Source organism: Pleurodeles waltl, chromosome 7 (genome assembly GCF_031143425.1).
Source record: "Pleurodeles waltl isolate 20211129_DDA chromosome 7, aPleWal1.hap1.20221129, whole genome shotgun sequence".
NCBI lineage: Eukaryota > Metazoa > Chordata > Amphibia > Caudata > Salamandridae > Pleurodeles > Pleurodeles waltl.
The window spans coordinates 480,582,021-480,610,006 of NC_090446.1; the positions used below are offsets into that span (position 1 = coordinate 480,582,021).

Consider the following 27,986-nt stretch of genomic DNA (forward strand, 5'->3'; position numbering starts at 1 on the left):
GAACTAAAATACCATCTTGGAAAGTTTGTACACCTCCAAGATCTCCAAACATTTGATCCATCAATCGTTGAAAAACGCTGGCAGCAGACGCCAAGCCAAATGGCATGCGGCTGTACATATATACACCAAAAGGTGTCACAAACGTAGTCAAATGTTGTGAATTTTTAGCCAATGGAATCTGATGGTACGCTGAGCGTAAATCAATTGTAGAAAAATATTTACTACCACCTAATCTGGCAAGCATTTCATGAATACGTGGGAGGGGATGACAATCAACAAGGATATTTCTATTAAGAACTCTTAGATCAGCACACAGGCGTATATCCCCGTTACCTTTTCGTGCGACAACTGCCGCAGAAACCCATTCTGATGCTTCCACACGTTTAATAATGCCTTGATTACACATATCATTAAGTAATTTCTTAAGATTATCTCTGGCTGACAAAGGAACAGGTGTTACTTTTTGTATCACTGGAACCGCATTACTCTTGAGTACAATTTCATGTTCAAAATTTTTAATAACTCCTATCTTGCTAGAAAACACTTGAGGAAATTTATCTTGTAGCATCTTAGTGAAATTGTCACATATGTTTTTTTCTTGAATCATTAAAATGGGCATGTCACCTAAAGTGACTGGCTCCTCATGACCTGGTCGTAACATAATGCCCAACTTAGCTTGGTCCTGCCAACCTAGAATATCCCGTCCGTTAACAGCTACATAAATTTTAGTAAAAATGTTCCTCCCCTTAAACAAAACACTATCCTCAAAGTATCCCCTCATGATTATGTCATACTCCCCAAAAGCCTTGGGATTAATAGTTGTAGATTTCAGTAATTTTTCAGACCAAAATTTGTGAAATGTGTTCTCCGCCAAAATTGTAATTGGAGATCCAGAATCCGCCATCACATTTAAGTCAATTGCTCCAATTTTAACGTCACACATAGGACCTTTACATCTTTTTCCACATTCACCTAATGCACTAATTTCTAGTGATGACACCGATACATTGTTAATCGCTTCAGCCAATATGTCATTCTCAACATCAAGTTGACTAACCTTGACTCTTGTTTTACTAGCATGACATACATTATAGAAATGTCAAATTTTCTTGCAATTATTGCATCTCTTGCCTTGAGCTGGACAATTTTGAAAATTCCCTAAATGGAATCTCGACCCACATCTGTAGCATGCTCCACTCACCCTCTTGTCAACATTCCTTCTCACACTACCCTTATGTGTAACCAAATGTATATTAGCCTCATTACTAACAGGTGTGACCTCGACAGCGGAAACTTTAGCAATGTCAGAGGACACACTGATACTAGACTCCGATAAAATTTTTGATGAAACCACAGAACGCTCTATACTTCTTGCTATATCCATAACCTCATCTAAAGATGGATTCTTACACGTTAAGATGCGTTCTTGAATCTTTTTGTTAAAGCAGTTAAAAACTAATTGATCGCGTAAGGCAGTGTCAAGATAATTCCCAAAAACACATTTAGATGCTAATACACGCAAAACAGCCAAATAATCTTCAATAGATTCATCCGCAGATTGTTTGCGTTTAAAAAATGTGTGTCTTTCCACAATTACTGAAGGCTCATCCGCGTACTGCCTTCCCATACGTGCCAGTGCTTCCTTATAAACATCCCAAGAGTCATCTCGCGTAGGTGCAGAAACCACAGGTAAATTATCGTAGACATCTTGTCCTGCATTACCCAATAGATTAAATAGAATGGCTTTTTTGCGAGCTGGTGAATATTTTAAACCATCAATGGCTTCCAGATAATTCTCAAAAATTCTTAGCCATTTATGCCACGGTTTACTAGGTTTCCCAGGAAGTTCCAAAAAAGGAGGTGGTTGCATGGCATTTGAATTACTATTATTGGCCATCCTTTAATATTTCTTGAACAAATAATATGAAATTTTTTAAATCTCCTCCTCACTTGTGTGCTTTCTATCGTCTTGGATGCATGCGCGATGAAAAATCATGAAAACACAGTCACTTTCCGTGTACGATCTCCGTGTCTCACTCGCTTTAACTTGTTGCTAGGCAACCTGCACCAACACATCCAAAATGGAGACACGCAGCGTCAACCACCGTGATGACGTACCACGCTATGCACCAGAGCGAGATTGCATGCGTCATTCAGCGCGCTGTGATCCTCACGAAGAGCGTGTTACTGCCTGGAACTCTGCGCCCACTTCGAACAATGCTGCTCCCTTCGTTGATGGTGCAACCGTTGGAGGCCTTCAAGCCCTCACTGCAACACCACGGAGCAAACTGTAAGTCGAGATTCGCACAGAGTCACTGTACTCTCGAAGCAGTTCGCCCAAGCAATATTGCACACTTCCAAACTGAATTCGTCACCTTGACTCGTATATTATTCCGTTTCATCCCTATGTAGTTCCAGCACGAGTCCAACACGTATGCTGCCCCCCAGCTGAAAAAAACAACACCACGCAGTGCTCAGTGTCTTCAACCCGACACACAGGTCCCAAAACACATGCACGAACGGCGATCAGCACTCTTGACGAGGTTTAAATCTTCACTGTCGGTGGGTCTAAGTTTAAGATCGTCGCCATAAATTGTAGTAATCGCGCATCCAATAAAATTAGGAGAATTATCTCTTTGAAGAAAGTAGAAGTTTATTCATGACAAGACCCACGACCTTCTTCTTCCAGCGCACCAGTCTGTCGTCAAATCAAACCCAAACATTCTCTCATGACCTAGTCAGAATTCTATACTCTACATTCCTTAAAGCAACAAACATTAAATAACACTTATGCCCCTACTTACATAAGAAATTCACTTCCACATATTACACTTGTGTTGCGGAGCGCGGAATCTAAGCGCCTGCCATGTTTGCTTTACAAATCCTGCCCCTAAGTGAGTCCCCCGTTTAGCCGGCATCCTTGGGGACCTACGCACTCTGAAGCGGCTGTGGCAGGGTGTTGGCATTTCGGTGGGTGCAACCTGCCCCGATGTGTGATGAAGTTGACCCCCAAGGAAAGCAGACAGTAGAGGCGAGGAGTATGCTGTTGGGTAGCATTGGACTTTGAGGGGCCTTTCCCTTCCGAGTTGACGAGGTGCATTGCGGAGCCCTGACCACGTCTCTGAAAGAAATAAAACGGAGGCCTCAGAAAAAAGAAAAGGTTTTTTTTTTTTTTTTTTCATATTAAAAAAATAATAATAATCTCTAGGGAATCCTCCAGTGAAACAAACAGATTAGCACACTACTGCTGATCTAAGATTATCAAATGTTGTGCTGGATATGTATGATGTTTTGGCTACATAGCTGCCAAGGTTTCAGATTGTTTGTGACATTTTCATAGTTTCAGTGTACTTATAAGTACATTCAATGACTAAATGTGTGACACTTAGAGGGACACCTTTTTGATACAAAAAATAATGTGAAGAAGCCAACGAAAACAAACAAATATCAGAAATTACACCTCTGAGCAACGAAAAACTCAAATTCTGCATCAGGTGCCTTTTAAACCTAATATTTCTAAATAATTCGGACTCTCCACCCCAACCTCAGCGCCAGATGCGGCCGAACCACTAGTAACAAAGGGATCCCTGCAGCAACCCGCTGAGCTATCCACATAAAATGCAGTTCTGTGATATGCTGGTGCACGTTCTTTGCAGCAGGCACATTAACCCTCTGCTCTACTTTATAGTGAGACTCAAAACTGCCAGTAGACAAAGCTCCAGGAACAATAGACCCCCCGCCCCATCCACGGTGATCTCTGATTTACCAAGTCTCAGTGCTGTGAAAATAAAACCTGCAGCTTTGTACCACCACTGTCCTTGGAGTGAGACTCTGACTGGAGACATCTTTTAAGACCGTTGCTGTGATGTGGAAACAAGAGTCAGATGCGGGTCACGGCGAAAGATCATGGCGCGTCACCGCTGTCTTGAGAACCGCGACGGGACACTACCCACGGCACCCTACTCCCCACTCCCCACTACCCTCACCCGCACACACACCAGGGCAGCACGAGTCGAGGAGGTTCGGGAGGACTCGTCCTGGCATATAATTTAACTCCGGCTTGCGGCAGCAACAATTCCTGGGGGCCTGGGCCGGCAGGAATATGTAATTAAAATAATCGTGCTGACGCTGTGTCACTGTCTCCCTGCCTCTCTTCCCTTTCCTCTCTCTATAATCCCAGCAGTTGTGGAGAACAGGTCCATCCCTTCCCCTCTGCCCAAAATGACAGGCAAAACAAAGCTCAGTGCAGATTAGTGTTGCCAGAGCCCCCGGGGCTGCTGAAGTGCGCACAACCAGGCTGCTCCAGAGCGCACCTGAACAGAGCAGGGCGGGCAGGCATATTGTGCATACGCCGCCTGCACACCAAGCCTCATCCTGACAATCAGGCAGTGGCAATGGGCGGGTGTGTACAGGGTGGCGATACAATACACGAACCGCGTGCACACACTGGAAGTCATAAAAGCAAGTGAAGACTGTTCTGTACTGCCCGTTCACAAGCCAAACAGGTGACCCAGGGCTCAGCCACAGCCCGGGAGACGCTGCGCGCCGTTAGGCCCCTGAGTACACGTACTCTCCCTGTTTGGTGAAAAGCTCTTGTACTCAAGGGAAGAACACTGAAAAGTACCGGTACTCACCCCCGATTGGGCAGGCCCATTTCAAGCACTGGACTATCACTGATATTTCACCTTTCATTATCTTTCTTTTAAAATACACTTGGGAAGTGTTAATGCGGTATTGTGCCTTTGAGACACTCCGGGTAAATTCCACACATCGCAACTGTGTTACTTGCTTGACGGAGCTGTGTCCGTCGGACAGGAAACATACAGCGCCTGAAGGCACAGCACTTACTTTCAAAAATCTGTCAGGTGCTTTCTAACGTCCTGCGTGGGGTGGGCTGCGATATGATGCCACTCCCAGTCTAAGTTTGGCTCAATTAAAGTGCCAGTCAGAAGAGGCGGGGCAGCCATGAACAAACGGTTCTGCCTCATCGACTAACTAAAACCTGCCACCTTGGTAGCGACTTTTAGTATGGCGGCTTGAAAACTGGGACCTGTGCAGCTCTTCAGAAAGCACACTGATCTGCACATAAGTTCTGATCACACGTGCGCAGCATCGCATTATTTATAACCCTACTTAAAGAGGAACATACCACCGATTAGAAAATAGAAGGAGGGAAATCCTACCAATTTAGTGAAATCCCCACCCATAGCATTTCCGCTTAATTGCATGCCAATCCGAGGTGCTTGCGGGTGAACATTACTGAATTGCGTTACTCTGACCCGAGATACCTGGCACTTGGCAGACCTGTGGCTAAAAGATCAGTATCTGCCTGCCCCGGGGTGGAGGACACCCGGTCTGTATTAAAGGAAGAGTTGAGCAGAATAAAAGGCTAGTTTGGCATGGACTAGCGAGCCTTGATCATGGAACCGGAGAGGACGCCGAGCCTTTTGATGAACTGCGTTCTTCAAAAGTGTATATGTATAGCCAGAGTAATGTTTACCTGACTGTCGGTATTACAAACGGAAAATAATGTAGGGCTCCACTATGCATTGCTTTGGTTCCCAAGAAAACCCAGGTTTTCATTTTTATTTTATTTTTTGGGGCAGATTTTCCAAGTACCTGAAAAGTAGCCCAGACAAACCTAAATACGGGTCGACAGTGAAGGGAAACTCACTGAGGAGAAAAGAGTCTAGGACTGATGCGAACACATTTTATCGTTTTCACTACTAACTTTGCTGCCATGTTAAAAAATAATAATAATAATTGTAGAGAGAGAACCAGACTAACTCATAAAGATTGTATTATTAGGGCTTTCGACGAAGGGACAAAAGTCGGAAGGAAAATCCCCCCCCCACGGCCCCCCCACCCCTGCGCTCTGTGTTCAGCTCAGCGGGTAAATGCAAACAGCAGTACCCAGATATTGACACCCAAGCACTCCATACAGTTCAGCTGCTTCCTGTATTTCCAATTTCGCTATTTTACATTACGAAAGGGCGCTTTTTAATGTTGCATAGGCCATCCCTGGAATATAGGAGAAAAAGTAAAAGCAAAAAAGTAGAAAGCTATGATAAAATCAAACTGTCTTGGCGCAATTTATATTGCATTCTTGATTTAGCCATCAACTTTCTTTTTACTCTTCTGTTTTCATGATGTTTTCCTTAAGAATACATAGAATGAGATGGCAGATTTATCTGGATATCTAATCACAGAATAGGACTGGGGAAATTTAAAGACATGTAGGGGTTATTCCACATAATTCACAATGAACCACTGCAAACCCCCCGGATCTATCTCAAGATGAAAAGCAGCGGAAAACAAAGTAAGGCCTTAATACTCATCCTTTTAGAGGACGAATTTCCTCACCCACCCAATTGTGGCATGCTTCATCATAGGGAACCTCCAAGCACCGTGATACTTAGTCACGTCTCTCTGTTCATATCACGGTTTTGTGAAACGAACAGTCAGGTGTAATCCCTCCTGCTCTGTTTTGGTTTCTAATCCTGGCCCAGGGATACACTAATAAAATAACTTGCATACTCTGCAGTCAGTTTTAGCTCACTTTGCCTTTTGTTTACACACTGTTTGCCATAACACATCCTGCTCGTTATCAGAGGTTTATCATATGCCCAAAAATATCCACAAAGCTCAACCCTCTTAGTGAGGGGATTGTAGCCTGCACCGGGCCTAGGTATTGTGGTGTGAATAAGTTCCCTGTGACACCTTTGGGTGAGTGAGGGAGTTAGTCCTTTAAAAGGGTGAATTTTTCTAAGTTAGGCCTTCCTTTGTTTTCTTTCTTTTCCTTTGCTTTTCATCTTTGAGATAGACCCGGGGGGGTTTGTAGTGGTTCATAGATATTATCTGACCTCATCCATCAAGGCCCACTCATTCTTCTCTCTCTGTCTCTTTCTCTCTTCTGGTTCTTTACACACAGACATTCAGCTATTCACTTGTTTTCTCTGTAAATTTGCTCCTTTGCCCTTTGCTTTCTTTTCCTGTATCCCCATCTCCTGTGTTGTGCAGTCAGTTTCTATGTCCCTCTGATGCCGCGGTCATTTCTCTGTCTGACAGTAATTCGGACGAGAACCTGTTGAAGAACATCGAGCTCTTTGACAAGCTGGCACTGCGCTTCAATGGTCGAGTCCTCTTCCTGAAGGACGTGTTGGGTGATGAGATCTGCTGCTGGTCCTTCTATGGCCAAGGCCGCAAGATTGCTGAGCTCTGCTGCACCTCCATTGTTTATGCCACAGAAAAGAAGCAGACTAAGGTGAGCCACATCATGGGATTAGGGCTTAGTACAGAAATGTATCACAATGCCCCGATTCAGGGCAAGTCATGTTGCAGAAGAATTGTTCAGAAATTCTACATTTTTCATAATTCAAGGCACCTTTTGTTGTATGCTTTGTCCTACCAAGGCCCCGATTATGAGTTTTATGGATTTTGGTGCAGAAACACCAGGTACCACCACAATCTGCCTACTACATGTTAATGTTAATCTCCTTGGAATGGGGAGTAATTGTGTGAACCGTTTTTTTCTGTTAGAGTTCGTGGCGCAGAAAGACTGCCGTCCCTTAGAGATGGGTATAGCAGGGCAGTGGACATTAGCCAAGTGCACATGTAGTTGATTTTTCCATCCGGATTTTCCAAGCGGTAAAATAGTCTGGTGTTCAAGCACCTGGAAATCCGGTGCAGAAACACTGGGCCACTTACAGTTGGGTGGAGCATATATCACCTGGGCAAGCTGCTGTATGCAGCTTGTAATCACTGCCTAAGAGGAGATTTAGAGTTATGTTTTACGTTGCCTGGATATTGGGATATTTTGTACGTTTCAGTTGGGTTTGAGCCAATTGTATTAGTATCCAGTGGGTCTGAGGTCATGATCTTTACCTGAGAGATATAGCTTGGCAAATCTAAAAGGATCCGTCTGTGATTCCAAGGTAGTTGAGGACTAAAGCCTTCAGGAGAAGTTGCATGCGACATTGATGGTTTATCCCTCACAATGCCTTGCCAAGCCCTTCAAAAATCACAGATGCCTTTCATGGAAAAATTCTAGAAATGATTATTACTAGTAAAAACACTGATGGATGGATGTATGTGGATATACAGTTTTATATTTTAGGTACCAAGGCACATGCAGTAAACAAAGTTTTACTAAGTAGAACTTAGCTTAATGTTGAGTAGTGCTCACTTGTTTATCCTCAGCATCTAAAATCTGGTAAATTAAGCACTACACAATTTCGCAAAGTTGCAGTTTTAAACATTTTTGTTTATTTCATTTATGGAAAGTGTAAAAAAAATAAACTGATGTTTGCAGAATAATCCTCTACAAAAGAAACTCTTTTAAGCAAACAGGAGCATGCTTCCACAAGTACTTCTTTCCAAACAAAATTAAAATTTGGAAAGATGTAGAAGCGCATTACAAGTGGCAGGTTACTGGCTGGAGGCAAACTCCACACCCTTAATTACCGGTACCAGGCGGTAACAGGCTGCCGTTACAGTGCAATTACAAGTTAAATCCCATCGCTTGGAATGGGGAATAACTGCGCAGCCAGTTTTACCGGGCATAAAACTGCATGAACTTCTCGAGTCCTCTTGGTTAAAGCTCCCATTTACCAGGTGCTCTAAGCAAGTGTCCATGGGAGCCCTGGCTTTGGTGCAGGGAGGGGCCGAAGAGTAAAGAAGAAAGCATTGCACTCGCTCCGCTTGCCCAAAAAGGAAGTCAGATGAAACCCTGACTTGCTGAAGCCTAAAACGATTTTATCAGCTGATTTTTCCTGCCAGTACAATCAACTCCGGTTTTCCATTTTCAAAAAGGCAGGATCAGGAACCCCAGGCCATTCATATGGGATGGAGCGGCACTGAATAAAAGAATCCAGCTCCGCCTGCCTCGTAACAAGGACCTTAAATGGTTATTTTGTAGCAAACTTAACCGTAATTTTTGAAAGACCTTAAAATCGCTTAAAGATTTTTTATTTTAGAGCAGGTAATACCTTTTCTTGTCAATACTTGCTTCTCGTGTTTTCAAGGACACATTGTTAACATTGTTATTTAGAACAAGGTCTCTTAAATATTGTGCTAAATGGGACTCGCAAATTCAGATTTTTAGCATAAATCTTTCCTGCAAACTTGCAACGCACCTTTTCATGATTTTTTTTCACCTCAACCTGGGACAATAGACGTACCTAAGATTACTTATTTTGCACACCTATATCTAACAAGCAATTCGTTCATACTGTCATCACCATTCTCTCTTGCCTACAATTACTTTCGATGAACTGAAACAGATTCTCCACCTTCTGAGTGAGCACAGTACTCTCAGATTCAGGGGCAACATATGCCGGATTGCTTACTAGCCTTTAGACTACGACGTTACTTACATTTAGTAATAATTATCCTTAAGGATATCATCCAGAAACTCAAAACAAGCTAGGGAAAGAGGTGCCTTGTGATTAGCCAGTGGCAAATGGTTCACAGACCTGAGTGGTAGGTTGAAATGTCAGTGTGGGCTCAATAGCTCTAATACAATAAAACATTAAGGCGGCACTATGGAGCCTCCATCCCGACATAATTTGTTCATGGTAAATCCAGATGGCATATCAATGATAAGCAGTAGCTGGAACTGCTTCCAAGATTATGGCAAAAGCAGTATTTCTCCCAGTTTTATGGTGCATGGTGTCCTGAAGCCTTTTAGTGGTAGACTTGAATACTCTCTATCTGTGCTCGTTTTTTTTTTTTTTTTTTTACAGTTTAATGATTTCATTAAGAAAAACTCAACAAATTAACAAATGGCACATCCTGTTTTGGTGGGATGGCCCATCTGTCAGTATTGGTCAACTTTATAATGAATATGTTAGTTAATATATCTGATACAAGCCAGGTGGTAGTTAATTGATATACTTTATTAGTCAGAAAATCCACAAATATCGTATTTTATCCATACTGTGTATGGACTCCACTGTAAGATACCTGATAGCTGAGATAATTTGCAGTGCCCCCACTGCTATTCAGACAAAGTAAATGATATGCCTATGATAGCATCTGTTTCTACTACTTCATCACCACTGGGATGGGATATTTAGTTTCTCAGAATGATTTGGCATGTTGACATACATCTCAAATTGTGTATTATAATGTTGAGTCTGACTACTTGAATAAATGTCAGTCTGACAATTTTTGTTATTGCCATGATTGTTCCACCTTTTTGCACACTTACGCATTAACAAGATGTGACTTGATGCTTCTTCTCCAGCATACCACCTGTGGAGCAGTACCTTAGTAGAATGCTGTTGTATGGAGTAGGCTTGTCAAAGGAAATGTGTAATTACTCACTGTAAGAAATTGGATTATTAGTTCAGGTTTGTAAGTAACCATCTCAATTTATAATCACAGACCTTGTCAGGGGTGAACAGCTTAAGTCAACAAATATACATGAGCTCAACTCTTGGTAGCTATGGTATCGAGCAGACAGGCTCATGTGTAGTATTTATGCAATAGTAAAATAATAATATAGGTGAAATGCAAAATAACAATCTCAAAATGTGTTTGAAAAGTGTTACTCTATCATTCTATCAAAATGACACCAAAATGTCAAAAAATCGATTAGGGGAACCAGAGATGTGAATTTTTAAAGTTGTAAGTAGAAATAGCACCAAGAAGCAGAAAGTGCCAATGATAGTCAATAGTCATGGTAAAAAGACCTAGGTAAAATATGTCATGGACCGTGATGGCGCGTGGATCACATACACAAGGCATCTTGACCAGCAACTGGAGGGGCCTGACTTATGTAATCATCTGCTTGTTCCCAAACAGTCTAAGCCTAGAGGTTGTCCTCATAGTCTGTTGGGTGAATATTTGGTTTTACAGTTCAATAGAATGGGCTATAAAGTATTGAATGGCAGTCTGACGCAAGATGTCCCTCAGAATTGGATGAGAACCTGTGGGCAGACACTCTTTCCTGGATTACACTATTTGCACCATTGAAATGTTCTCCTTCACTGAAAAATACTATATATCCTCACGGGCAGAGAGTGACCTTCGCCCACAGATCACTGTTATTAGGTCTAACCTACAACATCACACTGCGGTAGGAGCTGTAGGTAGAGGATCAAGCACTGAGACTTTCAAGCGTTTCAAAAGGAGTGTCTCCGCCTTTGAGTAGTAATGGCAGAATGTGTTGAACATGTGGATACTGTTGGATTTGGGCTAGTCTTGTTGCCCGATTGGTCAACTATGATTAAGGATTTAATGAAAGCCCGCAATAACGCCGCAAGGGAAATTAGAAAGACCCCAGGATCAAAGGATCTACTTATTACATTCAAGCAGGCACAGAAATCTTACAGACAGGCTATCTTTGAGGAAAATTGCAAGCGCTCAGACCATTTCTTGATAAAACGTGTATGTGCCTATAACAATTAAAATTCTATGAATTTTTGGGCTCTAATCAACAAACAAGTGAAGGGGGCTGGGCTGTGCAAACATTTCAGAAGGGGAGTGGGTACTCTACCTTGCTGACCATTTCTTTGCTAGTGAGTTGGAAGATAATCTTCCGCATAAGAGCATGCAGAGTTTATCCGCAGTATCAACCAATTCTCCATTTGCAGATTCAGATTATTCGTATCCTCAGGCTAGGACTATGTCACCCCTCTCCCACTGCTTTCAGCGTATTATATCTAAAGCAAAAACAGATGGGGCACCAGGCCCCAATAGTTTACCTCAGGAGCTGTTTAAACAGGATGCAACCTTGTGGGCGGGCCGGCGCACAAAACTTTTTTACTACTGCTTGTGGTGTTTTAGAATTCGCGAGTCCTGGCACAGTGCACTAATCCATTCTCTCCACAATGGAGGCTCTAGGTCCGACCAAAGCAACTATAGGTTAATAGCGCTTCTCAACAACAAGGCCAAATATTACACCAGCTTACTCCTAGAGGATCTGCAGTCATGGGTTGGGCAGAAGGGGCTAATTGCAAAGCACCAGACTGGGATCAAGGCCGAATCTGGAACGCTAACCAGTTTAAAGGTATAATCAATCCTGAGGGAAAAGCCAGTAACAGTGTGCTCTGTGCTGCACTGCTGCTTTTTGGACTTCAAGGCAGCATTTGACCGGATTCCAAGGGGGATTTTGTGGACCAATAGACAAACATTGGTAAAACCCTTTAAGCACTTAGAGGCAATAATCCATTTCCATACTGACACTTTGGTCCGCATCAAACTGGGAGATGGTGTCTCCCTTTCCAGGAAAACCCCCACATTCCGTGGTGTGAAACAGGGATGGATGTTAGCACCCCTGCTTTTCGATCTGTTCATAACAGATCTTTCAACTACTTGATGCCACCAGCCGTCACCCCACAAAAATTGGTGGCTCACAGATTAGTAACCTACTGTACGCCGACGACCTGGCAATGTTCAGCTGCACATGGGTAGGTCTTTAGTGACTGCTTAATCTAGTTTTTACTCTATAGGACATAGATATGGGTTCATTATATTACCAATTATTTACTGATTTTTGGAACCAGTTTTTTTCTGAGTGGACCTTTTTTATATCAAGAGGTGTTCATCTGGTTGTTTATTTTGTTTGATTTTTAATTTTTTAAATTATTTTTGCATAAATTTTCTACTGTGTTTTTATTTTTAGTATCCTTTTGCTCTCAAAAAAGTATTTCTTTTCCTTGATGTGTATTGTACTTTTATGGTATGTTTTTTTACTTACCGAAATAAAGTTAAATGAAAGACTGCTTAATCAGCTACTCACCTACATGGTCTCCAACAACTTAAAGGTGAACTTGAAAAAACCAAAGGTTCTCACTTTCGGCAGGAAAAAGCATCTGTGAAGTGGCTGGTACTATAACAGCAATAAAATCACCTCAGAACAAACCTGTAAGTATTTAGGGGTGCACATTGACGTCTGGGGCTGTTTTGTGAAGCAGCAAAAAGAGGTTAAAGCAAAAGCCCTGGCCTTGCAGGTGACCCCTTGGAAATTATCTAACTCCCTTTGGGAGCCAAGCCTCTCTCTTCTGCTGGAAGTCATGAGAACTAAGATCGCTCCCTCACTGACCTTTGGCCAGGAAATTCAGATGATCAGGGATAGCTGCATGTTGAGCAATTTAGTCACCAAGTTTTCCTTCTGCCGCAATTTTCATCTCCTGCCCAGATTGGAATTCGATCTTCCGGTTCAGTCGGTAGCCGGTGCTGGCACATATTTCAAGCTGTGCCATAAGCTACGGAGGGCGAAAGCAGGGAGTTTGGAGTCACTACTATGGAACAAAATTAGCTCCAGCGGGGCAAGACGATCACACTACCGGTTCCTTGAAGACTGCCAGCAGTTATTGAATGCGAAGGATGTTTGGACCACTAACCCAAGCCACTTAGTATTCAAAGCAGGTGGTAAAATAGTGTTCAGCTATGGTCCTTTCGTTCAGATAGAGACCTTCTCACTAAGCGTAAGCATGCCTGGACAGTCATACATATATATCAGCCAGCCTCTCCAGCCAGTTTTCTCGTGTGCACTTACAATATTCACTTCAATGAAAAATTCATGGCCCTCAGGCTAGGAGATTGGGCCTTTTTGAAACATCAACCTAGCTGGAGACAGCTGAATCAACTTGCAGGAGCTGTGGTTGTCAGGAAGAATCCCTTGAACATGTGGTGTGTCTCTGCCTAGCATTACTGGCAGAGGGCAAATCCACGCTGTGGGGAGAGTGAAAACAAGATGGGTATTCGCACATGTCGACAAGCCATAATTGCGTCCTTAAGTCCTGACAACATGATGCTGAATGTCCTGTTGCCAAAATTTATCATCACTGTGTCATAAAAGTTTAACTGCACGGAGGCCCTATAGGAGGCCTTGTTTGTGATTCCAAGGGCCTATAAGGTTGATTTACTGTATAAACCATGAAACATACCTGTGTCTTTTTTTCACATTTGCTTTGCCAGATTGCATGCCTAGAGCATTGCGTGCAGCTACTGACTGTCTGTGTAGGCTTCATTTGCTCTTGCTCCATGCCTGCTTCACGACAATGTATTAAGTACTGACCCTTGCGTGATATGCTTTCTAAGGTAAGCAATTGTATTGAAAGCTGAGTGGCAACTTTCCGGTTCGATTAATCTTATATTGCTAACGTTTTGCTTTTTTCGCCACTGCTATTGCTGCATTAGGCACACCAGCACTTTAGAGTATAACTCCACTGCTCCTAGTAATTATTTTGTGCAGTATCTTCTATATCTCTGCACTAAAAGTGGGGTTGTAATAGTTAGGTTTAGGCACGCTCTACACTGTTAATGGCAAATAGTTTTAATTGCTGCTATTATTGAATTGGATGTCAACACTCTTAGTAACATTACTGCTATTACTAGCAAGTAACCCTTGTAGTTATTTTTAACATTTGTGTTATTGCTAACTACACCGCCCGCCATGTGACTTATTTTTAGCTATAATAATGGTTTTAAAGTCTTGTATATGACCATGGTCTGAATATTTTGGATGTTATTGTAAAAGTTGGATCTTTGGATTTTTTTAATTGTAATAGATTTTAGTATCTGTACAATAAAATGCTTAAACGTCAAACACTTGCCATCATCTCAGACATTTGTAATGTTGTTCATGGAGCTACCACTTATTCCCTTTGGTAAGCATTACTCACTGGTTACATCTCTCCAAGCACCAGGTTTTGTACATATATTTCCCTACACCTGTTTGCTCACAGCCTGCTCTGGTATAAGCTGTCCATTACCCCTGGGAATTGGAATTTTGAGCTTTGGAATTGGTGATATTCATATTGTCAGATGAAAGTATGGTTTGAATGGTTCATTTGACAATTCATGAACTTTGACCTCCCTCTTTCATAACATCCACCACCCACCCACCATTCTCCTAAAAAAACACATACAGTGACACAACTGTGCATAGCAATAAAAAAGCAAAGCTGATAGAGACTTCTAGTTGCAGATTCCTTACCTTAAAATTTCCCCTAGGCATCAGTCTAGAATTTTTTCTCAAGCAGTACCCCTGCATTCCATCATTTGGTATTGGTTGGCTCTGTGTCAGTTGTTGTCATTGTGCATGCCAGATATGACGTTTTGGGACCTATATAGGCACCACCCCCAGCACGCTGGCTTCAGTTCTTTTCTTTCCGTATCAGCCAGCTTAGACCCGAAGAAGAGCTACCCCTTAGTCACTTTTTGACTGGTTAAAGATTTTGGAGTGCCTGCACTCCTGGTGCGTCAAGATGTCATTGGGCGATGGCCGTGACGGATCCGCACCCCGTGTGCTTGTGGTGCCTGGAACGTGTCCATGACCCGAATTCATGCTTCGAGTGCTAGACCATGAATCCAAAAGCTTTGAGGGATAAGTCCCTAGAGCTCATTGCGGCTCAGCACTCAGCTTTGTGTTGCTCCCGATCTTAGTCGAGAGGAAGGTCCCAAGAATGGTCACGGAGACCTTTTTCTTCATCGTCCCACACCAAGTCATCGGGATGGTCGGGTAAGTTGAGGCACAAAAAGAAGTCAAAGAAGGAAAAACCTTCTTTGACTTCACCCTGTCCGTCAGCTAACGAGACAAAGGAAAAGGATCGTTTTCGTTCCAGGCCTCCTTCCTCGAAGCTTGCATCTGGGTTGGCTCCGCGCCTCCCAGAGTTTCTGGGAGCCAAAACGACCCCTGCCTAGCTCTGAAAGTTATATGAGGCTCATATTCAGGCAGTCTGACTATGGTGGAGTGCCCTTGGGCCCCGTAGAGTTGGCAGAGGCCCCCTCGGGTTCGGCACTGGCAGCTTCAGCCTCTGCTCCGGGGGACACCCATGGATCCGTTCCTGAATCCAAACCAGCATCAGTCATACCACCTCTACCTTCCCCGGTGCCCGATCCAACGTCGACAGTCCAGGTGCCCCCCATGCCCCTGGGTGGCGTTGACCTCTGTACTTTCATGTGAACTTTGTTTCCAGGCCCACTATTTTGAAGGTGGTGGCTTCTGATTTCATCTTGTGAACGTCATTGTCTGCAGGGGATGCCAAAAGGTGGAACCAATTAAATAAGCTCCAAAATCACGTGCTAAGCATCCATTCTGAGAATTATATCCTTGCTAATCATCAGATTAGATTCCATGATAGGTGCCATGGGATTGAAAAATTGGTTACAACTCATATTTGGCTTCTGAAGCCAAACATAAGCTAAAAATGAAGATCCTAATAGGATCAAAACAAATCAAGCCACCTTACTTAGTGATTTTCAAATGAGAAATACTTGTTTAAACCTGATTTCCACACATTATCATTTGTGAGCTTTATAATTTAGTAATCATGTACATCATTGCAAATGTTGTCATTTCAGTGGGAAATGCGCTATCTGTAAATGACAGCACTCTACTGCACCATGTTTTAGTAATATATTTATGACAGTGTGCTCCACTGGATACATAACACACCATTAGCACTTGCCTGCTAATTGGGTGGCTCATTTGCTATACTTGTTTTTGTATGATGCTTAGATCTTTCACATACCATTATGACTTCAATGATGCAACATTGATGGCAGAACCCCTGCTCTGAAATTGTTCCAGCACTGCTGCTACTCTCCCTAGAGGGTTGAGTGGAAGCTTGACCCATTTGCACAAATCTGTGTGTGTGTGTAATCCCAAAAGGTTTAGACACCAGGATAATTCAGGCTTTCGAGTATTATGCATACCAAGATATTTGAAACTGAGCAAATGAATAGTGAGTCGGGACAGGCAAGCCACTGCCTCTGACCCTCCTTAAATGGGGATCAGAAGAGGTTTTTACCAGCTTATTTGCAGACAAGTGGATTCAACAAATAGCTTCAATATCTGGAAAAATTGGGGTCCTGTATCATACAAAGAGGAGCATGTTGTCAGTGTGTTAGGTCTTCAATATCCCCTTGCCATTGAAAATTCCTTATCTGTAAATTGCCTGTGATCCATGTAGCCTCTGGCTCCATTGCTAGGGCAAAATGGAGTGGGGCTAGAGGGTAGCCTTGCCTTGTGTCATGAGCATTAGGGAATGGGGGTGAAAGACAACTATTTACTTTTCTTAGACCCTCTGTTGGGCATGCAGGACTGACTAGGGACAGGAAGCGGGCTCAGAACCAATCTTTGTCAATAAGCTAATAGGATGGGACCAGTCTTAGGAATCAAAGGCATTTTCAAAGTTTATAATCATTAGGGCTTCGCTGTCCTGCATTGTTTGGGCTGAGCTTGTCTGAGAAGTACTTTGTGGTTGCAGTGGTTAATGCTGCGGTATGGGATGAAGCTGCGTTGGTCCAAGTAAATCAGAGAACTGATCACTCGTTGTAGATGTGTTCTAGAATTTTGACATGGATCTTAATCTCTGTATTAGTTAGGGATATGGGGATAATATAATTGACAGCTTTCTGGCAGAAGTTTAGGCTTACTCTAGTATTGGATCTTTCATAGATTCACACGCTTGAATCATTCCCCATCGTCGGGATTGGGTTCCCGTGGTAGCATTAGAAAGCAATGCAATGACAAGTTTAAACTGGAAAGGCCCTAGGACCTTCAGTTTACTAATATAGCCTAGTCTTTTTTTTATTTATTTTTATTTATGCTTTTGAAGAGTTCCACATACAAATATGCAATTGCAGTCATGTACAGTATATATTGACAGATATTACAAAATTATTAGATGCGGACATTGGCCTCAATGTTTTAGCCTGGAATCTTCCACTTACGTGTGATACCAAGGGACCAGCCATATTTACACAACTCCCAGCTCTCTCGTTTCCTGTCACACAGGGTCACCCCCCTCTTGCTCACCCGTTTCCTTGCCAATAAAATATTGTTATAGATATCCCAGTGTTTCGCAGGCCTATTTGGTGGGGGGAGCAGTTCACTATAATTGCCTGTTTGTGTATTACAGTACACTATGGGCCTGATTCTAACTTTGGAGGACGGTGTTAAACCGTCCCAAAAGTGGCGGATATACCACCTACCGTATTACGAGTTCCATAGGATATAATGGACTCGTAATACGGTAGGTGGTATATCCGCCACTTTTGGGACGGTTTAACACCATCCTCCAAAGTTAGAATCAGGCCCTATGTCTCTGTGCCAGTCTTTCACTGTTGGGACCGGACCCCGGTCCCACCGCATAGCGATAAGTCTCTTGGCTAGTAGCAACCCAATCGCCAGCAACTTTCTGAATGTTTTCGGTAGCTGCCTATCCCATCCTGGGAGCGCTATTATTGGTAAAAAATCTAGTCGTCGTCCGACTATTGCTTCTAGTTCACAGAACACTGCTTTCCAGAAGCGCTGCACCCCATCACAGGCTTAGGACATGTGCAAGAAGCCAGCCCATTCCTCACCGCACCTAGGACAGCTCGCAGTAGCTCGTAGCCCATATCCATGGAGTCTAAGGGGGGGTGTTGTTTACTCTATTTAAGTTCTTAAAGTGTATGAGGCGATGCCTGCCGTTCAGAGAAATTGTACGCGTTATGGAGCAGCAGTAGCGCGACTGATCATCAATTATCTGTACCTCCAGCTCTCTCTGCCACTCAAGTCCTGCCTTCACTAGCTCATGAGCGCGCGTCTTCTATATTTGTATATATAAACAGGAGACCAGTCGCCGAGGTTGGTCGTTCAATACCACCATAGAGAGAGCCTGTTCATCTTAAGGGCTCCCACATATCCTCACCTAACAGTGCAGCCATAGCATGTCTCACCCTGTGGTACTGATACCGAAGCAGCGCTGTGGGCTTGGTAGCTTGATTCACTGTAGAGTCCCATTTCTTCATGCTGCCCTCCACGAATAGTTCCCCCCATAGTACTGATAGCCTGTACCAATTTTCGATCCCGCCATAGTGCGAACCAAGCGCACCACTGCAATGGCACATGTGGAGAATACAGCAGGGCCAATCCCTGTCTATGTAGGAGTTCGTGCCAGGCGCGTGTAACCGAGTTCAAAGACGCAAACTTTCCATAGCGTCTGTTTGGGGCATGGAATATTTTACTCTGTAGCGGGATCGGGGAGGCCAGTTGTCGTTCCATTTTTTAAAATGGAGTGACCCCAGCTCCATGGAACCAGGCATGGGCCTCCGTAGCATGCGCAACCATACAATAGGTCTCCAAGTCCGGAGCCCCCAGACCCCCAGCTCACATGGAAGAGTCAGAGTGTGCCAGTTCACTCATGGCTGCTTACCCACCCAGGCAAGTCTAACGAGCAATACTCTTAGTGCATTAAAATAGGCTTTCGGCAGCAACATCGGGATGTTCTGGAAAAGGAACAAAAATCGAGGAAGCACCACCATTTTCATGAGTGCTATACAGCCTACTAAGGACAATGGAAGCATTATCCATCGTTCCACATCTCCTGCCAACTTCTGGAGAGCAGCATCGAAATTATCTACCACTACTATCTTGGGGTCTGTGTGGATGTTAATACCCATATATCTTACTGACTACTTCCCACTTGAGAGTGAATGCCACACCTACCTGTGTTGTCTCCGCTGTCAGGGGGAACAAAACAGATTTACTCCAGTTGATCTTGAGTCCAGAGAGCGTGCCGTATCTAGTTAGCTCTCGGAGGATTGGAGCAACATTACGCTGCAGATCTTTGACATATATTAGTGTGTCATCCACGTAAGTAGATATCACAAGCGTATAATCCCGAAAGCACAGGCCGCGGTGCCCATGGTACTCTCTTAGGGTGCACACCAGGGGCTCCGCCACCAGCGCATATAGCAGGGGGGAAATCGGACACCCCTGCCTAGTGCCTCTATTGATCCGAAAAGCCTCTTCATCACTCCATTGATGCGGAGCCTAGCCGATAGCTCCCCTTACAATGTGGACACCAGGTGTAAAAAGATGTCCCCTACACCAAACCGCTGCAGAACGTCCCTCATGAAATACCACTCCACTGAAACGAACGTCTTCTCGGCGTCTAAAAAAACTGCCAATGCTTTTAACTTTGGGTTGATGTTCTGCATTGTAGCAAACACCATGCGAAGATTCATAGTCAGGCTACTGCCTGGAACGAATCCCGCATGTTCTGGCTAAATCAACCGCGGCAGCACCCTGGCCAGACACTCTGCCAAAATCTTAGCATAGATCTTAACATCTACATTGAGTAGCGACAGCGGACGATAGGATCAGCATTGCTCTGGGGGCTTCCCTGGCTTAAGCAATGTCATCTGCATCGATGGGGGCATGAGCCCTCCTTCCACCATTTCCTCATAGACTTCTTTTAATTGCGGGAGCAGCACGTTTTTGTAGGCTTTGTAGAAATGCACAGTTAGCCCATCAGACCCGGGGCCTTGTCCTCCGCAATTCCCCCCAGTGCTCTTTCCATCTCCTCCAGAGTCAAAGAAGCCATAAGGGTTTCCCTATTCGCGTCTGCAAACCGCAACATAGTAATGTGTGTAAGATAGTCCAATATTGCCTCTTGATCTGGAGTGACCCTGGAGGCATACAGAGATTAATAATATTCAGAAAATCTAGCTACTATATGTTCCGGATCTCTAAGCTCGCTGCCATCCTCTGCCTGCACCGCTATGATTACACTTTTTTCTTGATTGGGGCGTATCAAATTTGCCAGTACGCAACTGTCTTTCACCTTCCCCGTACGCTCAGGCAGTAGCATATTTCCCCAGATGTTGAATTGCAGCAAGGGCCATATCCTGAAACTCTGGTAATTTAGCATGTATGTGCCCTAGTGTCTGGTTGTCTGCTGAGTATTGATGGTCCTGCTCTAGCTGTGGCAGGTCGCGCTCCAACACTTGCAAGCACCCCCTAATCGATTTCAGAACCTCAGCATGTTTGGCTATGGTGATCCCCCAAATATAGATCTTGGATGTCTCCCACACCACACCTACATTAGCCACCGAGCCTTTATTAATCTGAAAAAAGTCTTTAATCGCTATGGCTAGTTCGTCTCGGAAGACCGAGTCTAGCAAAGAGTATGGGGGGAACCTCCACGAGAACGGCGGAATCGATGGTGCATCCAAGGTCATCATCAATGGGACCAGGCAATGGTCAGAATAGGTCCTTGGCAAGGAAGCCTCAGGATGCAAGCTGCCAAACAGACTCCTGGTGACTAGCCGCAAATCTATACGTGTGTACAGGTTGTGTGCAGCTGAGTAATATGTGTATCCACCTCCCTCTGGCTGCCTACCTCGCCAAATGCCCACAAACCCCAAATCAGAAGCCAATTCCATCACCGCTCTAGCAGCGGCTGCCGGTCTGCGGTTCCCTCCTCCTGATCTGTCTAGCCATTGTACAGTTAAAATCGCCACATCAGAGCTGTGGAAGACCTAATCCCACCCTCCTCCCACAGAGGAGCTCGCTTTAACAGCCAGATCGTGATAGAATTGGGGATTATCATAATTCAGACCATATATGCCCACTAGTAAAAAGGGGGCAGTACTCCCTTCACATTGCGCTGCAATATACCGCCTCCCTGGGTCAACTGCCACTCCCCGAAGGCTGATGACGGAGACCCTCAAGGCCCAAATCAATACACCCCAGGCATGTGAGGTGAAACTCGCTGCCAGAAACTGCCCCTGCATCCTCCTAGCTGTGAGCACAGGGCTGCCTGGTGCCAAGTGTGTCTCCTGTAATATGGCAATATCTACTTTGTGTCTGTGCAGGTATGCCACTATCTTGCTACCTTCTGAGCATCATTGAGACCTTGCACATTATACGTAACCAGTCGTATCGCACGAGGACCCCCAAGTCCAATCGGGCGTGAGTGATTATGTGTCATATACCATGGTATGACTCCAGTATCGTGTCCGCCTCATCTCATTCATGAATCTGCAATCGCACTGCACAAAACACACCGCAAACAGAAAACCCCTAACAGTCCCCCAAACCCCACCCCACACCACTGCTGGCAATACCCCAACATGCCCATCTGGTTACTACTTCTCGAAACATCCTCTCACCCCCTCCCAACTTAGTCTACCTCTGTAATAGTTATAAGTGGTACACACGCAGAGGTGGATGTTGCCCAGTCACTTCGTATTCCACTTGCGTGCCGGCCACCTATACATTGTTGCTAAAAAACTATTCCGAACATACATATTGCATATATGGTCAATAGAAAATGCTTGAGCTCCTATTGCTCCCAGCTAAGCATACTGTAAAATAGAATAATCTACGACTTCAGTTTACAACAACAGTATATTAACTCTGGGACCCGGCGGCAGTGCAGAGTCATCCAGGAAGACTGGAGCCATGGAGTCCCCGCCATATTTAGTGACCTAGATGGGCTCCCAGAACCGAGTACGTATAGTCAGTGTCCCTCCCCCATCAGACGAGGGATCTGTATCATCCTCACTGCAACTTCCTTTACCTGCTGCCCTCTGTTTTACAAACTGAGCTAGTTTCTTGTGATCTGTAATAAAGACTGAGCTCCCGTCCACTTCTATTCTCAATTTAGCGGGGTATAGCATTCTATAGTCCAAGTGTAGTTCTCTCAGTTGTTTCTTCCCGGCTATAAACTGCCTCCTCACCTCTTGCACCTGCAATGTGAAGTCCTGATACAGTGAGACTGTCATACCTTCATAGTGCAAAGTTTTCAGTTCCCTGGCGCGACACAGGGCGTGTCGCGATCCCTATAATTCAATAGTCTTGCTATGATAGGGTGCGGAGGAGCGATGGGCTCGCTCCACGACGAAAAAATCAGAGAAGGTGGTGCGCCCCAGCAACTGCACCAGTAAACGTTCAATAAAGCCCTCCGTATTGTCGATCGTGGTAGACTCTGCGACTCCCACTGTACGCAGGTTTTTTATTCAGGACCTGGCCTCTAAGTCATCTACCTTGAGGCGTAAAGAGTTTAACTCCTTGTTCAGCTTAACATGACTGGTGGCGAGCTGTGTCTGTCCGTCCTCCTCTTCTGACACCCACCTCTCCGATTGATAAAGGCGCTCTGCATGCTTATCCAGACGTTTAGTCATTCTGTCCATCCGATATGAGAAAGAGACTATCTTGCCATCAATCTGGGTTAAGCTGTTCTTAATTGGCACCAATATTTGACGCAAATCTTGTTCCCCACCTTTGGGCATATCTGTCCTCCTCTCCGATCCAAGCTCCACTCTATCATCTGCAGGGCCACTCGACTTGCGGCGGTTGAACTGAAGCTTAGCCTGGTCTTGTCTGTCTTACCCATTTTTCGCACCCTGGAGGACATACGTCACACACCAACCCGGGGGCGCCAGGGCACCAGATGCTCTCCCCGTAACCACCTCTGTAGCGACCGCCAGCCGAGAACAGCGTCACCCCCGGGGCGGATAAGCGCACCTCCACAGCTAGTCACCCCCTCGTCTTGTCTAATGGGCAGCGCGGATAGGAATATCCCAGGCCTCTAGCCAGGATTATGAAACAATCCAAGCCATTGAGGGGTGCAGGTATCCAGTTCCAGGGCACAAAGAGCGTCCAGCCCCAGGTCCGCCCAGCACAAGCAATCATAGCGCAGGGGGGCCCAGAGCCAGCCTCAATCAGCAAGGAGTCCAGTATCGGGGCTTATGGGTGCGCTCCGTCCAAATTCCCCCCAGCGTCACCCGCTCAGTTCAAATGGGCCACTTCCGTCCCGGCCCCACGGTCCTGATCTCAGCCCAGCAGCTCCACAACGCACCAGTAGGGCGGCCTTGACAGCCCCCCACGGCGCACACCTCACCACTGCCAAGGTGCCAGGCCTCACCACACGTTGCCACTCTCTTCCAGGGCCGCTCCATCTGCCACTTGCTCTCCTGTACGCCTTCACACAGCCAGGCCTCGCGAATCACTTTGAGCCGCACCGCAGTACGATCACGCCCGACCTCCAATGCGCTCTCCTCGCGATCTCCGGCGCACCGGGCCCCGCCGCCTGGCACAGCACACAACCGGGCAACTCCTGCTCCTAGTCTCCTCTCCAGTAGCTTTTTCCTCGCCGCCGGGCCCCGCATAGAGCGCCAGGTCGCGCAGCAGCCAGGCTGCTTCACTAGGCCCCACCTCTGTTTCCTCCTCTGCTCGAGTCCGGGGCCCGCGGTGTTCTCTGTCTCGTTTCCCTGGTCCAGTCAAGGCTGGAGCCCTCCCCGCATTTCCACAGTGGTATGGTCGGCCGTGGCTGTGGTTTTTCGGGTCTTGAAAGCGTCTGTTAGCAAAGGATTATGTTCGGTTTGTGAGGTGGCTCCGCTACATTACGGCCATTTTGCAACTGGGCAAGCTCTGCCCCTTATCCTAGTCATTTTAAAAAACGAGACTAAACTTGAGCTCCAACCAGCCAGGTTTCAGCAGCCTCTTGAACACTCCCCTAAGAATGTACAGTCCATCAGATTTTTTACCGCACAACATGTGAGGGATCTCCGTCTCCACTGAGCACTACTCAGTGCTATCTGTTAAGATGTATATATTTATAACATTTCTCTTTACCAGCTGCAGCAGCTCTGACTCCAAAATTGTCAGAAAAAGCGAAGAAAGGTCTTTTTAGACCCCATGGGGCTTGTGGCAAGGAATGGCTTCATTCAGATGATCAATAGAAAGTTTGTATTTACTGCCTTTACCCATTCCACAATGCCAAGGATTGTAAGGTATGTTGTACCCTTACATCTAAAACCCTATAGAATAGAGAGGGGTTTGCTACCCTGTCTTTGATTATGATAGTGAGGATAATTTATCTTCCTCATGGAAATGTAAAATAAGAGAGCAGGACAGTTCAGAAGCTCATTCTCCTCATGAGCCTCCCAAAAAAGACCCTCCATGAGTCTCACAGGGAGCAAAGTCCATCTCTATCAATGCTTAGGGAATATAGTCCCTCAGAAAAACATTCTAAGAGGAATAAAGAGCGTGTTTTCTCCACCACAAACCCTGAAAAGTCCAGGTCCGAGCCTCCTACACCCCCATCTCAAATTCTCCACAAGTTCAATAAACTATTGTCGGCACAGTTGACAGAGAGATCGTCGACTAGTTCACCACCATCGTTAATGAGATCCTCATCTATGCCTGTGACAATGAGAACAACTACAGCGGCATCTACGGCCTAATATACAACGACAGTAACTATGATCACATCCTTGACGATGACCATCTGGTCGCCGATTCAGTCTGACACCAACACCACTGATGCTGAAGATAATTTCTGCTTCGACGTCAATAATTCAATTGACGGCAAAGTTAGTCAGAGTGCCATTGCCGATAAAACCGCCATCGACAACCTCATCAATGAGAGACAAATCCCTAGAAATGTTTTCCAGCTAAATCACCTTCTCCCAGGCAGACAGTTCCACCTTTGAAGACTCCTCCTGTGTGTCCATCTACTCCACAATTTCCAAGAAATTTGCTTCCACCCTCATCCACAAGGGATATGCCATCTCCAGGATACTTCATCTTCAGGTGATGAAAGAGAAGGTGGTGAGCTTTGTGATTTTCAGGATGAATGGGATGGCCACCTCATACCAGCAACACCGCCTCCCACAGACTCGCCTCCCAAAGATGTAGGAAGTTTTCATAATCTCCTTGAGAGCAGCAAAAGATTAGATCGTCCCATGCTAACAAAGCAAACTGATTGTGTTTTTATACGACTTCAAGGAGCTCTTTCGGAAGAGCATCAGGGCTATACTCATAGTAGATTGTACCTGGGACGAGGGGATTAAAACCCCGAAGAACCTGGCCACAGTAACTGCTGTGTTACCACTCTGGATAAGAATTTTAAAGTCCTAGAAGACTCTACTGCCTGCCTCATCAGACATCCACAACCTGACTATATGATCACTGATGCTTTCCAGCTCCACTCAAATGATGGATCTCAGCAATCCCCCACAAAGAAGGTTGTAGGTTCTTTCATAACATTGGAAAATGTTTTTCCTCAATGCCGGCACTCGCAGTGTGAGCAGCAACCTCTCTGGGAGTTTCTTGGGCAATATGATCGCCAGATGTGGTCCTTACCTCGACCACCTTTCCAATGAAGCAAGGGATGAAGCCAGAAAGATATTACAAGGAGGAGAGTGGTTTTCGTCATCTGGTAGGTACACGGTCCTATGGAGGCAGGGCTGGCTGACGGCTACTTTCTTCAGACCGGAGGTACAAAGTAAAATCCTGGACCTTCCACACAAAAATTAAGCCCTCCTTAGGAAACCTATTGACAACACTCTTCAGGCAATAAAAATGGACACTGATACAGCCAAATCATTGGGTACATTGCAGTACTGAAAATACCCTTTTGAGGGACAGGTGTGAGAGGGCAATGCTCCTATCGATGGGGTGGAGGTTACCAACCGTGCCGGTCCCCACCATACCTAGCGATATCGTAATGATTTCACCAACAAAACCAGAAAAGGCAACCTTCTCATGCGGGCTACACTAGCCCACTCCAGGAAAGGAAGTTGGGCAGGCAAGGAAAGGACACAGGCCATCGTCTGTGACAAACTACAGGCACCGGCTACACCTCCATCTCCTACGAAATGTCTTGGTGGGAGGTTATCCAAACATCTGCAACAATAGAAAGAATTAACAACGGACAAATGGGTATTGGATCTCATTCAATTCGATCACACATTGGAATTCATACAAAAACCCTGCCCCAAAAGTTCACACTTCATCTCCTCAAGTTGAGAGTCCAGACAAGGCTCAGCACACGGGCCATAGAACAAGTTTCTGGAGGGCAGAAAGGGAAAGGTTTCTATTCCTGTTTCTTCTTGATCTGAAAGAAGTCAGGGTAGTGGTGCCCAATCCTTGCTCTGAGGAACTTAAACACCTACTTCAGGAAGCAGATGTTCTGCATAGTGACTCTTCAAGATGTCCTACAAATTCTAATCCAAGGATGATATATGACAATTTTAGATCTCAAGATGCATAGTTTCATGTCCTGATTCACCCACGACACTGAACACTTCTCAGATTCACAGCAGCCACCAGCCATTTGCAGTTCACAGCCTTCTCATTTGGCCCCAAACCCGCCCCTCGCATTTTCAGTGCTTGGCACCAGTAGCAGTTTTACTAAGACAGAAGAAAAACCAAGTGTTTCCTTTCCTCGACGACTGGCTGGTCAACGCACCTTCCCGCCCGGCTGTAAAGAGGTCACCCACAGCCAGTTCACCAAGTTGAGTCTTAAATTAATTCACCTCTCCAGCCACCCAAAAGGATAACATTCTTAGGGGCCACGCTGAATAGAGCGCTCAACAAAGTATATCTCATACCAGAGACACAAATGAAATTTCTAACTCTAGCACTAGTGCAAAGAAAAATTCACTTTCCGTTCCGACTCTGCAGGTCCCAGTTAGGGATGATGTAATCTTGCAATCCTTTTGTACTATACTGCCACCTGGAAATGCTTCGGCTAAGGGAAGGGAAGAATTAGACAGGCAGTGAATAGAAACCAATGCCTCTTTCGACGATCTCATCCAGGTCACCCCAGGCATGGTCATGGCCTTGTCCTGGTAGACTTGAAAAACAGATCTTTCAATGGATATGACTTTCATACCCACCTTCTTTAGAGGGTTGGGGACCTCTTCTGCAGGATCTGCAAGTCAGCGGCAAATGGGAACCCTATATTTCTACACATCAGTCTGCTTGAACATAAGGCAGTACATCTAGCCTTGCAACCCTTTCTTTCCAGGATACAAAAGTCTGCAGTGATCATCCGCATGGACAACACCACGACCATGCTCTACATCAACAGAGTGGAACAAGATCTCACCTGCTATACCACGAAGCACAAAAGAATTTGGAATGGTTGGTCCAACATAAGGTGCATCTGAGAGCAGAACATGCCCCTGGGAAGCAAAATGTCATAGACTCTCGGAGCAGAATGAGAACCGCTTGCCATGAGTGGGAGATGAGTCGGGACGTGCTGGAGAACATATTTCACCGATGGGGCAAAACAAATCTAGACCTATTCACTACGTCTTAGAACCAAAAATGCTGGTTCCACGCAAGCTTTAGATATGCAACCAGGATCGTGGGGGAATGTGTTTTCGATTGCATGGTCTGGAATCGTTGCCTACAATTTTCCTTCGATTCCTCTCCTCCCTAAAGTTCTCATGAAGATGAGAGTGAA

General features: G+C 45.0%; 1 protein-coding gene across 3 annotated transcripts in view; it reads left to right on the forward strand.

Annotated features, from left to right (window-relative positions):
- The window catches only part of KCTD13 (potassium channel tetramerization domain containing 13), a 147,753-nt gene that overhangs the window by 72,251 nt on the left and 47,516 nt on the right, over window positions 1-27,986 (forward strand). For all 3 annotated transcript variants that reach the window (XM_069244107.1, XM_069244111.1, XM_069244110.1), the window contains one exon: window positions 7,069-7,264. In XM_069244107.1, the coding sequence (XP_069100208.1) occupies window positions 7,069-7,264 (196 nt within the window). The remainder of the gene's footprint in view (window positions 1-7,068; window positions 7,265-27,986) is intronic.